This window comes from Pteronotus mesoamericanus, unplaced genomic scaffold (assembly GCF_021234165.1).
Source record: "Pteronotus mesoamericanus isolate MK-2021 breed Mesoamerican mustached bat unplaced genomic scaffold, CSHL_Meso_final contig_101, whole genome shotgun sequence".
Lineage (NCBI taxonomy): Eukaryota > Metazoa > Chordata > Mammalia > Chiroptera > Mormoopidae > Pteronotus > Pteronotus mesoamericanus.
In genome coordinates this window covers 12,680,234-12,696,277 of record NW_026555001.1, presented here as the reverse complement: position 1 = coordinate 12,696,277, position 16,044 = coordinate 12,680,234, and the positions used below count along the sequence as shown (strand labels likewise).

The 16,044-nt window shown below is 42.8% G+C and overlaps 1 protein-coding gene across 3 annotated transcripts in view; it reads left to right on the top strand.

Moving 5' to 3' along the window:
* The window catches only part of LCLAT1 (lysocardiolipin acyltransferase 1), a 152,393-nt gene extending 136,905 nt beyond the window's left edge, over positions 1 to 15,488 (top strand). For all 3 annotated transcript variants that reach the window (XM_054568255.1, XM_054568265.1, XM_054568273.1), the window contains exon 6: positions 11,633 to 15,488. In XM_054568255.1, coding sequence (XP_054424230.1) covers positions 11,633 to 12,135 — 503 coding nt within the window. In that variant the 3' untranslated portion in view covers positions 12,136 to 15,488. The remainder of the gene's footprint in view (positions 1 to 11,632) is intronic.
* The last annotated feature ends 556 nt before the right edge of the window (positions 15,489 to 16,044 follow it).

The window sequence follows — 16,044 nt, the reverse complement described above, 5'->3', positions numbered from 1 at the left end:
AGTATGAAAAAGTACCCACATACTTTTAGGCATTCAGTTTGTTTCTCTCTTTTTCCCCTTAGTCTTCATAATACAGAGGAATCGTTTCTCTAACAGATATTTCTGTGAATAGTATGCTCATAGCCATGTGGAGAATACAAAGATGAGAAAAACATGCAGCTTGCCCTTGAGGAATTTATAATCTAATCCAAGAGATAGGATTTTGACATAAACACTTAGTAAAAAGTAGAAAAATGTAAGTGCTGTAAGAGAAGTTCACATAAGAGTTGTGGGATTTAGGGAAGGAAGACCACATGTATATTACCATCAAATCCCGGAGTTCAGATGACTGGGGGAAAACAAAACAGAACCTCAGAATGCTATGGGATGTTGTAACCATGTAATTATTTACACTAACCATGATACTGTGTGCATAACAAGTGACTGTTTCCCCTCCCATGTTGCATCAGCTTGTATTGAAAAGATAGTAGGTCCTGATGGACTCACTGAGAGCACATCATCACTTCTGAAGTACTCATGCCAAAATGCCTAACATGGATTTTAACTATGAGGACATATCAGAGAAGCCAGCTTGAGAAACAGCCCACAAAATACCTATCAGTGTTAGTTCCTGGGTTGATCCTGAACACCCCCACCAAAAAAAAAAAAAAAAAAAAGGATAGTAGTGGAACAATTGGCAAAATTTGAATAAAATTTGATGTGTAGATTAGCCAATAACAAGGTATCAACATTAATCTCTTTTTGTTTAAGTGTACTACTATGTTTGTATAAGACGCTAACATTTGGGGAAGTCAGGTGAAGTTTACTGAAAGTCATTTTAGTACTTTGCGACATTTGCCACTCTCACTGCCCGAAATTATTTCAAAGTTAAAGAAAAGAAAGATAATAGAGTCTCATGTAGTATAAATTCTTTGAAGATTAAGGTAGCTGAAGTAAAGATCTGTTTTAGATTTACATGTGAGAATAAAGGAAAGCTAAGTGGTCACTGCAAAGCTGTTCCTAAATGATAAAATATTTTGACAGGTTTCACTTGACTCACAACTCAGAACTAAAATGATGCACATAAATACCAAAGAGATCTAAATAACCTTGTCCCTGGAGCCTGTGGCGCTCCGGTTGAGAGTAGGTTTCACTGGCCGAGACAAACCATCCCCCCCACCCATCGCGGAATGTATTTTATTAACATGTTGTCCTCATGGCAGTGGCCATTGACCTGGGAATTTTGCTTTGAAAAATTTTTCTTGGGTCTTCCTTTCTAAATATGCTATTATTTTCAATAGCTAATACAGAGTAGTTAATTTAGATTAAAGGGGTTTTCGTGGGGGACTGCTATTTTAAACAGCCTGATTTGAGTTTTCTAGTGTTCATTAATTATATAAGAATGTTTTATTACTTAATGAAGACCTCAGATTCAGAGGATTGAGTTAATCATACTCCTCGGTTTACAGGACATTATCATCGGTCTTGGGCAAAGCTTCCCTTTTATTGCTTCTTCACTTACCTCACTCTGTCCCTGTACCCTAATGCTCCCATTTCTTCCTCCTTCCATTGGCAGTCGTTCTGATATATTTAAAGTGCATCTTTTTGCTTCTATGTGTTCCTGTAAAATTTTTGCTTTGTAGTCCTATGGTTTTAAGTTTATATAACTAGGACTGTTATATATCTTGTTCTACTTCTTGCTTTCTCACTTAGCATTTTGCTTTTAAAATATATTCATGTTGTTGCGCATATGTCTGATCCTTGGCATCTGACCACTGCCTTCTCCACGCTGCACCCTTTCCACAGTTCAGTTGTTGCAGCGCCCAGAGACACCCGGGGAGCCTCCCACTCTCACCGCCGCGGAAGCCCTGGCAGTAAATATCTCACAGGTGCTCTCTGTGCCTGGGTGATCATTCCCTCAGGATATATGCTCAGGAGTGGGACTGCTGAGTCATAGGATCAGGTCACCTTAATATGACTGGCTCCAAACTACTGTACAAAGTGGTTACCCCCTGAATTCACATGAGCAGTCCTTGAGGGTACTTTGATCCCCTCTCTCCTACCAACATTTGGTATTATTCAGTTCTCGTTTTTGCCAGTGGAATATGTGTGAAGTAATGCCTTGTTGTTTTAATTTGCTTTTGTCTGATTACCAAGGATTTTCATGTGCCTGTTAGGTTTCCAGCTTTCCTCTTCTACGTTTATACAGGGTGTAGCAAAAGTAGGTGTACAGTTGTTAGTATGTGAAACAGTTTATTCTTTATTGTTTATTAATTATTGTATTATTTTCCAAATGAACAACTGTACACCTACTTTGCCCCACCCTTCATCTTCCATTTTTTAATTGAGATTATTGATTTGCACTAGTTCTTTTGTATTCTGGATATTAATCCCTTGTTTAGAGTTACACATTGTAAATATGTTCTCTTACTCTATTACATATTCATTGAACAGAAAGTCTTAATGTAATCATAATTGTACATTATTTTGCCTTACAATTTACACTCTTGAAGTTTTGTTTTTATTTTTTATTTCTTCACTTTTTAGTAAGGGGGTAAGAGAAACATCAATGTGCAAAAGATACATCTGTTGGTTGCCTCTCGCACACCCCTAACTGGGGAACCTGGCCCGCAACCCAGGCATGTGCCCTAATTGGGAATCGAACCCACAATCCTTTGGTTTGTAGGCCGGCACTCAGTCCACTGAGCCTCACCAGCCAGGGCTTTTGTTTTTTTAAGAAAATCTTTCTTGCCACTTGATCACGAAATAGCCTCCATTTTCTTCTGTTAATTATGTAAGTACATTTTACATTTAAGTTTTTATCCATATGAAATACTCCTTTAAATGTGTTTGTTGCCCTGGCTGGTGTAGCTTAGTGGGTTGAGCAGCAGCCTGTGAACTGAAGGGCTGCTGGTTCAGTTCCCAGCAGGGCACATGTTGGATTGAGGGCCAGGTCCCCAGTTGGGGGGCCTGTGAGAAGCAGCCTATCTGTGTATCTCTTGCACGTTGATGTTTCTCTCCCTCTCTTTCTGCCTGCTTTCCCCTCTTTCTAAAAATAAATAAAATAAGTAAATGTGTTTGTTGTTGGTGAGAACCCAGTTTTTCCTCCAGCACCATGTATTAACAGTCTCTTTTCCCCCCATCGATTTGTGATGTCACCCTTGTTGTCTCTTAAGTTTCTATATGCCCATCAGAATGACTTTGAACTCTATTCTGTTGCATTAGTTTGTTTTTTTAAAGATATGCTTATATGTTTGTTTTCCCATAACTACTTGATTTTTTTAGAATTTACTTACAATGTTGAAGACCCCGTTTCTTCTAAATTTCAAAGAACTAGTTTATGCCTGTGTTACACCGGAATAATGACCTTCTTGCTTTGAGAACTGTTGGGCATTTCAACCCACAGTGATCTTGTCCTTCCCTGCACTCACAGCACCCATTTTCTGTTACACTCACTCTCCTCCTCTTAAAATTTCATATTAACTTGTATTCATTTCATGTTTATTACTTAATTTTTCCTATGTTTAGATCTTGTATTTGAATTAGATTATAAACTTCCGAAGCCCAGGGATTTCTTCCACGTCTTTGGCCCTCCCATAGTAGCTGCAGCTGGCACCGGATCTGCCGTCAGCACCCTAACCACGGCTCAGTGAGCACTCACCGGGCTTTTTGGCAGTGCCTTTGATTTGCTGGATTGAAAGCTCAAAACAGACTTGTGAGCACTTAAGGGCAGCCGCTGACCTATGAAGGATGTAGCGGGACAAATGCACAGTTTCTCCTTCATTAATTGACCACAGCCGTATCTTCTGCAGCAGGGCTGTTTTTTAATGATCATACTTTTGTTACATCTGAATTTCTCCATATTAAAAAAGTTTTAATTTACCAGTTCTTTTTTCCTTCCCCTGTTTATTTTTAGTAATTGCATTTTATTTCGTTTTCCGTAATGAACCGAGTGAAAATTGGTTGTGGTAAATAAATCATGTGCAGGGGAAAGTAATACATTATCATTAGGGTTCCATTATCATTTAATTAGGCATTCCATTATTGAATTGGTGTCTCTGGCTTCTCCTGTTCTCTGACTAATCCTGAAACAAATCCTTCTTTGTGGACAAATATTAGCCTGTAATAATTAGAGTAGTCATCTAAGCTGAGGCTTTTCATTAAATCTCTTTCTGATGATTAAGATAGCTCCCCAAGTACAGACTGATTTAATTTCATATGATTTATCCACTTTTGTATTAAAGTCTGGCGGAAATTGTTCTTACCATCAGAGGATTAGGAATATTAAGATCATATTTACAGTCACAGATCTCTCCAGTACTGAAGACCTTGCGTTTTGAATGGCTCTGTAACCCTAGGACCGATACCACTCTGCTAAATTTAAGAGCAATGTAGATGCTGTAACCGGCTGCCATTGAAAACCATACGCTGCTTCTGTTTTACAATAAAATATTGAGCTTAGAGTTAGTACATGTTTGTGTTCCTTGGGTTTGGAAATCAGTTTTTGTTCCAAATACTTCAACATATTAAATGGGCCTTTTCTGTTTTATCAGAAGTTCAGTATCACCAGAGACAAGCAAAGCGTAGGTAAATGTTTTGAATTAAGGGCCTCCATGGGCATGAATGTTGTCTTTTTTTTTTTTTTAAACTCCTTGGACTTGACCTCTATTGCCTCCTCCTCCCTCACCTTCCTTCTGCTTCTGTTTTTCCGTGATGGACGCTGAATTTTGTTCAGGGTCTTTTTACTTCTCTCTTCATCCGTTTCCCCCAACATTTCCCCTTCTTTTATGTAGCCCGGCCTCACCACTTGCTCTCACACTTTTTATACTTTGTTTTTTTCTTCTGACCTTTGTGTCCAGGTTTTTGTTTTTACTGTTTATCCTTTTAGTCTTTACCCCTTCCCCACCACATGTGCATGAGAAAGTTTCCATTACTCTGCATGTGAACAACTGAGGCTACGTGAGTTAATCCTATGAAGCCAAAGAACATATTCTAATTTGCCACAGCCAAAATATCTTCAAAATATTTTTTGTGCGACATCAGGAAAGTCCATTTTGAAGAGAGAGAATGAACACACATTCTCAGCTGAAGGAGCGCGGGAAAGGCGCCCCAGCCCCCCGAACTTCCCGAGGTCCCCATTTCCGGTTTTATTCCTTGAGGCACCAGGCTCCTGTGAAGTTGTGCCTTCCCTTCCTCTCCCGCTCGCTCTCTTCTGTCCCAGATGAAATGGTCGCTTTTGAAGGCAGTGGTATGATAGGAACCTGAGTCAGCAGCAGGGCACAGGCTGGTAGAAGGTGTTTGGGAGTCAGGACTGGGAGCTGAGGATCTCAGAACAAGTCAGGCTAAGATTTCTAGCAGGTCTGGGCAGGGCTGGAGGGGCCCTGAGCAGTGAAGGGCCGCCTCCTCTGGTCAGGTCCACAGAGGGCAGCTGTTGATGGACCGGTGGGGAGGCCGCAGGGACTGATGAACTGCCGCGGTGGTTTGTGGGGGAGGGCCACCCCTCCCTCCCCCGGCACCCAGAGCAGGAGGGTTATGGCAGTAAGTCGGCACCTCCTGAGGGCGGAGAACTCCGCGCTGATGGAAAGGCCAGCCCCGAGAGGCTTCTTCAAGCTAATGGGAACCCCGTGATTCCCATGGACAGAAAGGAAAAAATAGCACAGTGGAGAATTACAAGGTTTTCTTTGAGGAACTGGTAGTTCTATTTAAAGACAGATTTTTGAGAATTGATTAAGAAACAAATGCCTCTATGGTAATACCTGATGAATTCACGAAGGCTGCATTCCAGCATGCATAATGTAGTGCCTTTTGTCATCAGAGAGAAATGATAGAGAAAGTATTCGGTATCGCATTCCAGAATTTCAGTTTAAAAATCGCATTATATACTTAACATTGTCAAATCTGCTGTAAACTAGAAAATGTTCAGGCACTTCTGTAAGGATTTTATAGTCCTTGTCCCAGTTAATCATCACAGAACCCTGTGAGCGTAGGTATTGTTATTCCCGTGTACAGAGGAGGCTTTGAGTGAGCATGTCAAGATCATAGCTGATGAGAGGCAGGACCAGGAGCTGTCTGACTCTCCCTTTTGTTCCATAAGCGTACAACTTGTACAGGAGGAAAAATGAATAATGTTCTGAGTAGGAAACAGTAGTAGTTTCTCTAACAAAGAAAATAGTACTGTACTTAAAATAGTACTTATAATAGCAATTGATTTCAAGTGGTTCATGCATGCCCTTTTATTTTGAAGCTGAAAGGTGTCTTATTCATTGGTATTTTTAGTCTATTTCCAGATCTGTTCATTCAAAACTGTTCCTCAAAGTGTACTGAACAGTGCCGATTTGTCACGCTTATCATAGCTATGTCCTATTATTATATGTCAGTGTCAAAGTGTCACAATGAATAATCTTTTAGTTACTAAATCCAACTTTTATCCAATTGGGGTAATTTTCTTTTTAAATCTTAGAAACAGCACACAAATTTGAAAAACATGCTAGCCTCTTGCCTGAGGCTTCTGCATTTTCCTTTCACATAAGCGTCTTTGATGACAAGCTACTTTATCTAAAACTCTCTAATATATTAATATGTAGTTAGAGTTATGGATTTAGATTTGGCTAATAGAAAATAAGTTTAGAATTAATTTTTTAAGCTGGTATTTAAAATGAGATCCAAAATAAATTATGTTTGTATATTCAGCATACATTTAATTTTGGAATGGGGAAAAAGAAAAATTTCAGTTGTTGTCAAAGCTTGTAGATCACTTTGGGCTAAAAGTAAATTTAAAAGCTTATATTTCTTTTATTCTGCCACTGAACTATATAATTTGACCTGATCTTTAGCAGCCATGGCCAAATCAGGATTTCTTTACTCAGTTCTTTCATTCTGAACATATAAGTGTGTGAATCTTCGGCTCTCTCCCATTCCCAGTGGGCTTTTCATATCAGTAGGACTTTTCTAATAATCATGGGCCCAACTTGATATGTTTGGAGTCACACCCTCCTCTAATGACATTTGTAAATTTCAGTCATATCTTTTAAACTTCTGTTGGTTAATGAAACATGACTAAGGTATTCAGTATTCCCTCAGCTTCAGTCTGGGACTAAAAATTAAGATTTGAAATACACGTATTAAGCAAGTGCTTGTTTTGTTCTTCCAGTAAAAAAAGAAAAGCCTGTGGGCCCAGGTGAGCATGGTGGTTCCAACAGAATGGTGGCTTTACCAATAATTGTAAAATAGGGAACTTTGCAGTAGATGCCATATCAGAAGCAGGACAGATCCATTTTCAAGCCCCAGATAAGCAGGTGACAGAATGTCCAGACAGCATCTAGATTTGTAATTTAAACTACCTTTTAAAGTGGATTTTATTGAGGGCAGCCACTTCCTTAGCATGCGTAAGTCTTATTTTCATACTATAAGATCTAAAGACAGTATAAAACCTTTGCAGTTGCAGGAACTTCTCTTTTCTTAATCTATTACTGCCTTATTTTAGTTCCATCCTATATTGGTAAATGAAATAAAGACACATCTCCCCTTTTGAACATCCCTTTCATTATCCTCACTTAAATATGAAGCCCTACAAGCCCTTCCCTGCTAAGCTCCTCAGAGGAGACCCACCTGTCTGGTGGTGGTAGCTCCGTGGGCTGAGGTCACGGGGCCAGGAGGTTGTTGTGGGACGATAGGAAAAGTCAGCTCCCTTGCTCGCAGTGAAGAGTTCCCTGTGGCTTTGTGTGGTCTGGAGACCTTCATTTACTTCATGAGAAATTTGAAAGTTACCAAGACAGTTGACCAACTCCCTCCATGTGTGAAAACCTTTCTCCATTCCCTCCTCTGCCACTGGCATCTAATGCATTTCTGAGTTTCTGTGAAGCTTTCAAGACCCAGTGCAGCTCAGGGAAAGGACGACAGGGTAAAACCTCTTCTCTCTCCCTCTCTCAGCTCTCCCTTTGTCCCGGGGCCTTTTTTAGTATCTAGCATTACAGTGTTCCTCTTGTTTATCGTATAAATAGATGGACACCTTCAGGGCTCAGGCAGGCCGTGGAAAGTGGGAGAGAGGGGGCATTCAAATGCAGTCCCCTCCCCCCCCCCCCCCCCACAGGTACTGGCACCAGTGGCGTAACAGGAGCTAAAGCAGAGAGGACAGGTTAGAGCCTGACGTGCTAACATTACGGTTCAGTAGTAACCCCAGCAGCCAGTAACATTTATTGAGCACTTACTATGCATCAGACCCTGCTTTATGTGTTTTTACTTATACTATCTGGTTTAATCCTCGCAGCCCTATGAGGTGGGTTATACATACAGGAACTAAGTAAGCTACAGAGAGATTAAGAACTCATTCAGTCAGTAGGAAGCAGAGCCAGGACTTGAACCCAGGCAGCCTGCTTCCATGGCCCCCCATGCTCTGCACTATATTGAATCTAGAATTTTTCATTTAGGAACATTTCTGTATGTGGTACCATCTCTGTCTCAAAAGTTGCTATTTATATATTGAACATCTACACATGTGTGCACATGTATAGACAAACATTACCCTGTCCTTCAGGTTGTCAAGGAGGAAGCAGAAAGCAAGGGCCCGTTTTGTCCTACTGTTACAGTATATACCATTTTGATGCCGATTTGTGATGATATATGACTGTGTTTGCTCAGTGAGCACTGAGGACGACCTGCAGGCGACAGGCTAGGATATGCCAGCAACACATTAAGGGGAGCTGTGAGAAGCGGTGTAAAATGACGGAGTAGGTGGATGGGGGGAGCTGCGTGGGAAAGGAGGCGCCCAAGCCTGTGAACAAGTCAGGCTGAGGAGACCAGTAGCCCTCACAGGGGAGGGGAAGAAGGGTCTGGGCTGAGGAGGAAGCAGAAACATTGACTGCAGAGGAGTTTTGAAAGTAAGTGAAATAATGAACTCAATTCTGAATGAGGGGCTACATGGCATGAGAAGTGACAAGAGACGAAGATACCTATTTCCTCATTGAGAGAGAAAGTGGGGAGGGGTGGAGGGAGGCAGCCAGAACAAGGATTATGGCCGAGGTCAGAGGGCACGAATGAAGGGGCCCTGAGGTCTGCGGGGGCACGGTGCACTAAAATGTTAAGTAGCTTGCGGAGTCAAGGAGAAGTTTGACGCGTTATGGAATAAGACAGTGGAGGTCAATGCTAAATAGACAAAAGGTTGCTTGATTTTTGATGCAGGCAAGTTCACAGGTAAGACATATTAGTGTCCCAGTTGATGGATCATGCTCAATGTACCAGTGAAAGGAGGTCTTCTGTGTTTGGATGTTTAATCAGACAAACCACCTTCCGGTGTGCAAATTCCTGCTCCAACTAACCAGGCAGGTGGTCAGCCAGTCTCCTCAAATGGTGAATATATTGCCTCTTGACAGCTGTTACAAAGCTTTTCCTGTGGCTCCTAACTACCGAACCCACCCCTCCCCTCTGGAGCCAGTCTTTCTTCGAGGCATTCAGACACGACTCCCTCAGGCCTTCTCCTGTTAGCGTTCCATTGCCCTCCTCTCCCCTCAGCTGGGCAGCACTCAGCACACCCAAGGGGTAGCCCCTCCGGTTTTTAGTCTAAGCCTTGTTTATGTAGTTATTTTTATTCTTTATAACAAAGCCCTCATTAAGGTCTGATTATATTTACAAGACAGTCATGAAACCAAATCGAAACCTGGTTCTTGCTCTTAAGTAAATCAGACTAAAGGAGATTGACAGAAAACATTGACAGAAGACTTACGGAATCATTAAACTAAAATGAGCGCAGCCTGACAGGTTCAGTAGAAAGGCTAAACACGGTGCGGTAAGGCGGGGAGTTGCTACGTATCTATTACTGTTAATATTAAGGTAAAATTTAAATAGAGTGAAATGCACAGGTTTTAAATATACAATTTGATGTAATCCATACCCTAATCAAGATATGTAGAGTCCAGCACAAATAGCGCCCCTTTTTTTATTACAAAATCTTATTACAAAAAATCATAAGCATGTAATTCTGTAACGTAATATCACACTCAAGAACACCATATGACATTTTAGGTGAAATGTTCAAATTAAAACTATAAATTATTACACCCATATTATTACCCTACCGACCATATTCAAGCAGGCGTTACTTCTGCCAGACCCTGTAGAATGTTTCTGCCACTCACCAAATTTCCTCCTGCTCCCTTCCGGTCACATTTCCATGCCTATAGCCAACCACAGAACCACAGAGTGATTTTGCCTCATCATGTGGTTCTTTAATGAATCAAAGTCCACATCAAAAGTCTGTCACTGAAGATAACATGGTACAGAAGAAAACATTTAGACACTATCCGCCAACAAACTGTACTCTTGGGCAAAAAACTTAACCTCTCTGGGCCTTGTGTACAGTGTGATTAGATGATCATCATGATTCTTTAAAGATCTTACACTCTGCTCACATTTCTAAGCTCAAAGACCCCACCATCCACGCAGTTCCCTGGGCCAGAAACAAACCTGGGCTCCTTCCACCTTATCCTCCCAGATCCAGCTGACCACCTGTGACATCAGTTCTTTCTTATAACTTTGTTGGACATGTGTCACTTCCTTTGGCCCCTACCTTCTCCTCATTTCTTGACTTCCCGGCCTTGTAATAACCATCAGATTACTCTACCTACCTCTCTTGTCCTTGGTCCTCTCTAAACCAGTCTTGTCATTGCCCCCAAGGTAATTGTTGCTAAAATAAAACCATCTGATCCCTTTTCTGTGAACAGTCCTGAAATGGTTCTCCACCTTTGAGGTGCTCCTCTACCACCTACAGGACTGAGTTCATTCTCAGCGAGGGCCGTTACTGTATGCCTCCAGCCTGCCGTTCGTGCCCTCAGCCCTGCTGTGCCCCACCCCCGACCCCCATCTCTCAGCCCCAGGAGGCTTACTCTGCCCCCTGCAGCTTGCACCCCCCTCCTTTCCTACCCCTTACAGATCCCTCTGGTCTGTTTAGGGCACTGTGCATGCCTGTCTCCCTGGTTCTGTCCCAGACTCCTGAGTGAGGCTAGGGCGCATCTCCTTATCTCCATCATCTAGCTTATGGCTTTGCCGAAAACACGTATCTCCAAAGTAATTAACCATGAGAGCACTAAGGGTGATGATAATACCAGGTCAGGGTCTCAACTCGGACTTCACATTGAGATGTTTTTAACAATTAAAAAAATCACATGACGTTTCCATGGGTTTCTGACCACTTTATCAAGTTGGAGTCTGAGTTTTTCTTCCCATTAGCCACCATGTCAGTATTGGGTTGAAAGGGAGAAAGTGTGTGTTTCATTTGGAGAGAAGGGTGTATGATCAGCAGCCTCAAAGCAGTGAATCCTGCTGGCGTAGCCGGGCTGGTCCTGTGCTGGTTCAGTCCCCTCTCAAATCCGACTTGTGTGCGCATGTATTTAGTTCTAGAATGCAGATCGCTGTCTCCACAAATGAAGATGACTTGTTCCTAAAGGTCTCTGTGGTAATTAGCAAGCAGATGAAAAACCAGAAGTAACTGGTAAATAGTGACCCAAGTACCCAGGAACACCAGTATTTATAGCCCTGTCTGTTCATCACGGTTCACTCTGCTCCGATTTCTCTCCTGGTTTTGGGTCTGCCTTGCAGTGAATCAGCGCTGTGCCCACACTACTCAATACTCCGTCTGTGTTTTTATCTTTCCCCAACTTAGGCAAGAACCTTGACGCGGTCCATGACATCACGGTGGCCTACCCTCACAACATCCCTCAGACAGAGAGGCACCTCCTCCACGGGGACTTCCCCAAAGAGATCCACTTCCACGTCCACCGTTACCCCATAGACACCCTGCCTGCATCCAAGGAGGACCTGCAGCTCTGGTGCCACAAGCGGTGGGAGGAGAAGGAGGCAAGGCTGCGCTCCTTCTATCGGGGGGAGAGGGACTTTTACTTTACCGGACAGACTGTGATTCCACCTTGCAAGTCTGAGCTCAGGGTCCTTGTGGTCAAACTTCTCTCTATACTTTATTGGACCCTGTTCAGCCCTGCAATGTGCCTACTCATCTATTTGTACAGTTTTGTTCGGTGGTATTTTATAATCATCATTGTCATCTTTGTACTGCAAGAGAGAATATTTGGTGGACTGGAGATCATCGAACTTGCATGTTACCGTTTTTTACACAAACAGTCACATTTAAATGCAAAGAAAGATGAGTAAGAGAAGGTGACAACCTAGGGAATATTTGGGAAATGTTGTAAGCCTTTGTAAACTGATAGGCGTTTTTGCATGACTACGTCAAATATTTCTTACTACCATCATTATTTGTTCAAGATATTTTGCACTTAGTTTTGTGGAGAAATATTGCTACACACACTTTTTTTCCCCTCCAATCTCTGAATGTAATTTCAATACTCATAGCAGGGAGCAATCGCTATGAAATAACTCGGGCCGAGTATTCTTAAACAATCAGCAGGCTGTTCACAGGCAAGGTACACACAAGATTTTCCCAAAGGCTCGATCCTATTTCCTAACCAGCGCCCAGCCCAGAGGCAGATCTGGGCTCCTGAGCACCAGGCAGCTCAAGTGCTGGTGCTTGGCTATCGGGGTGAGGGCCCGTCCTCCTGGCTCCTTCCCTCTGAACTCCTTTCTGTGCCAATCAAACCACTACATCCTTCCTTAACACTAGAAAACAGACATCTCTCGTCCTTAACCTGACCAAACACTGATTGCAAGACCACCTGTGCCCTTCTCACCTGGAAAATAAGGCCTGGACACGTCTCAGGGCAGCCACAGGCTCCCACCTGGCAACCTTGGTTTGAACTTCTAAAGATAAGAATTAGTACAATTTAGTTCTTCGCGTCTAACCCAACCTCGCATGCTTAGTGCTGGTGTCTTTACGAGGTGTCAGCAGGTGTAGCCTCTTCTGTGTCAAAAACACTAAAAATCACTTTTTAAAAGGAAAGTGTAGAACATTCTGTTATTGCAGTCAGAAACGCTCCTTTGAAGTTGTGTCTTTTGAAAAAGCTCTTTAAAACCTGCCCAAAAAAGGAAGGTTGGTGTATTTTCTGCATGGGCGTGGGTCTCTCACTTCTGCCATTAAAACAGCAACAATGAAGCACCACTTGCAGACAGGCTGTAAGGGTTTATCCTAAGTTAATCAACCCTTGTACCTATGGCAGATTTTACTTTCAAAACCAAACCATCACAAAAGTGAATCTTTTAATAACAAGGGAAGGAATCTCTCTCATTTTTCGTCCCAAGCTTCCTCTTTACGTAGTAAAATTTAAACACGTTTTTGGCCAATTTGTTCACCTACATATTCCTGTCACTTGGAGTCAATGGAAGATCCAGCAAACCAACAGCACCGACAGCCTTCTGAGGCACCAAAACTGCGTGGTCCTTTCCACTCTGCTGAAGCCCGGCACTGCTTTTTTATTTTTGTGATGAAAGGAGGGTGCTGGTCAGAGCAGCAGAAAATCCGAGGCAATTAAAAGTCTTTAGCTGTTAGCAAACCTGTCATCTTTACTCCTGCCTTGAACCAGCCTCAGAGCCATTTATTGTTTCATGCACTGTTTTGGCATGAACGCCGTCCCCTTCATCACATCTCACTTTTGCTCGACAGTGACTTTTACCCCACAACTGAAACGTGCGCTGCCGTGACAGGTAAGCACTTCACAAGCTGAACTTACCGAGCCGCTGCTTTTGGAAAGTGCTGTTCTCGGCAGACGCTGGCAGACCGGGCAGACACTGTTGACACAGGGTCCCTGTTGGAAGCGAACTAACTCTTGCCTCTGCCCAGACCCACCAGCTTCTATGTAGCTGCGCCCTCGAGGCTGTTTTTAATCCTCCCGAGCTGTTAATTAGATACTATGTACATCTGCTGCAAACGCAGCTGTAAAACTATACTTTTTTTAGGGTGTATTTTTTTAAAATTTTTTTTCTTAATAAAAGAGGTTTGTAATTTAGGTTTCTCTCAGACTTCCTTTGGTTATATCTGGAAACACAGAAGCAGTCTTAACAATGGGGATTGCATCTGCCCTGAGCACAGGGGGAAAAGGGGTTTTCTGCCCCGCAGGTGTTGACGTTGCTGCCGTCCACCCATCCCTGCAGCCTCTCAGCTCATTGTTCAAGGCCTACGTCCCCTTTAACTGTCCTCTCTAACTGTTGGGACTTGTAAAAGGGAAAATCTTGTCTTTCTTTTTTAAAAACATTTTTAGACCATAACATGTTTAAGATAAAATGCAAACTTACTTTCTACCTACCCAAAATTCATAAGCACTAAAACTGGGGAATAGAGACAGTGTACTTCCTGTAAGAATTAGAAATAACGTCAAAAAGAAAAAAGTTGTTTATGTGTTAACCTACACATCTGTATTCTTCTTATTTTAAAAAAATTTAAATAATACCGTTAATGATGTGGGACGTAAAGCTCTCTAAGATTAATAAGGAAATGTCAAGCAGGAATTAATTTAGTTTCCGGGTTGTGATTGGCCTCAGCAAATCAAAATCAAAAGCCCCCCCCACCCCCCACACCTTCCCACGCTGTCCCTGCGACTCAGCAACCACTAAACACACACGACTCCCTTCAGGCTTTGAAGGTCCACTCATTGCTATACGTCCAACTGTTAACTCTTTACCATTCAGGAACGTTTTAAATCCAGCGAGTGTGGTGTATGTAGGACATGAACCGTTATTCTTAACTAGGAACCCACAAGGAAGGGCGCGGATCAGGTCTCCCATTCTCCCACCGACACCTTTGATGGAACAAGCCAAAAGGAATTGTGAGATCCTGTAGAACATGGTAAAAGACTGAAAGAAAAACAAACGTTAGACAGAGCCCCTAATTTAAAACTCCTAAGAAAATCCTTCCCTGTGTGTTACACTATTAAAGCACAGATTGGGGGAAATAACAGCCTCCACTTGAGTCCCTTGGAAGGCAGCTCCTTCCGCAGCACCACGTCAGAAACCGAGCGCGGGAGCCCAGGCTGAATCCCGCCGGGACGCCGCTCTCTCTTCGCCCGGACTTCAGGCTCTGGCCGCGACCACCCCCAGGCCCCGAGCGCTTCTACAAGAGCCTGGTGGAGGGAGCCTGTCGGTATTAAACTGTTTACATTTCTTTATATAAATAATGTGCTTTCAGTGCCTTAGTTACAGGTCCCTTTCTTTTCCTTGTTCCAAGAATTCTGCAGTGTGTTCCTTAGGTGAAAGTCTCCTCACTGCCCACCGGGAGTGGTGTGTAAGCCACCGGGCACCGTGGTATAAACACCGCTCCCGATGCCGTCCGGAGCGGAGAGCGAGGCGCCGGCCGCGGTTGCCCTGGTGCCAACGTGTGTGCCACAGAGAACACAAAGGGTCTCGTGGGGTGGGGGGCGTCGGATGGGATATGGCCCTAACGTGGTCTTGGACCAACTTTAAATTTTTATTTCTGAAGAGAATCTTGATTTTGGTAATTTGTTTTTTAAAGGATCATTATGTGGAAAACAAATTTTAAAAATAACTCACAGAATGGCCTTAGTTTTTGATGTCCACTGGTATGTTTGTGAGTTGTGTTATCTGTAATGTAAACCCCAGAATAAAGAGTGAAGTAAATAGAGTTTACACGTGTGTTACATTTCTGTCTTCGCAGGAATGAGTGGGTGCTACTTTGTTTCTACACGTTGTTCTAGCCTTATAATGTGTAGTAGTTGAAAAGCTCGTCAGTTAGAACCCTTTCAAAGATGTTTTTTAAAAAAATACCTAAGCAAGCAGGGAATATATTGCTTCCCTAATTGTGAGTCCAGAGTCCATGGTTGAATTCGTTGTTAGTGAACGTCATCAGAGCCTGACTGCCTTCCCTCTCAGTTCAGTCCAGAGGGCAAGATCCTGGTTCCCCAAGTGTGAGGCTCTTAAGGTAATTATCAGCGCCACCAGCTGTATGAGGTAAATGGGACCCTATGTACCCCCCACCCCCTGCTATCGGGGGCTTTATCTACAAAAGCAAATCTTGAACCCAAACCTGAAAAATGTATAAAAATGTACTTAGCAAACAGACATGCGCACACACACGAAAACCATGGAAATGCAGGGTAGCAGAACATGCCCCCCCAAACTGTAGGAGCTCAGGACACACCGCTCCAAAATATGCCA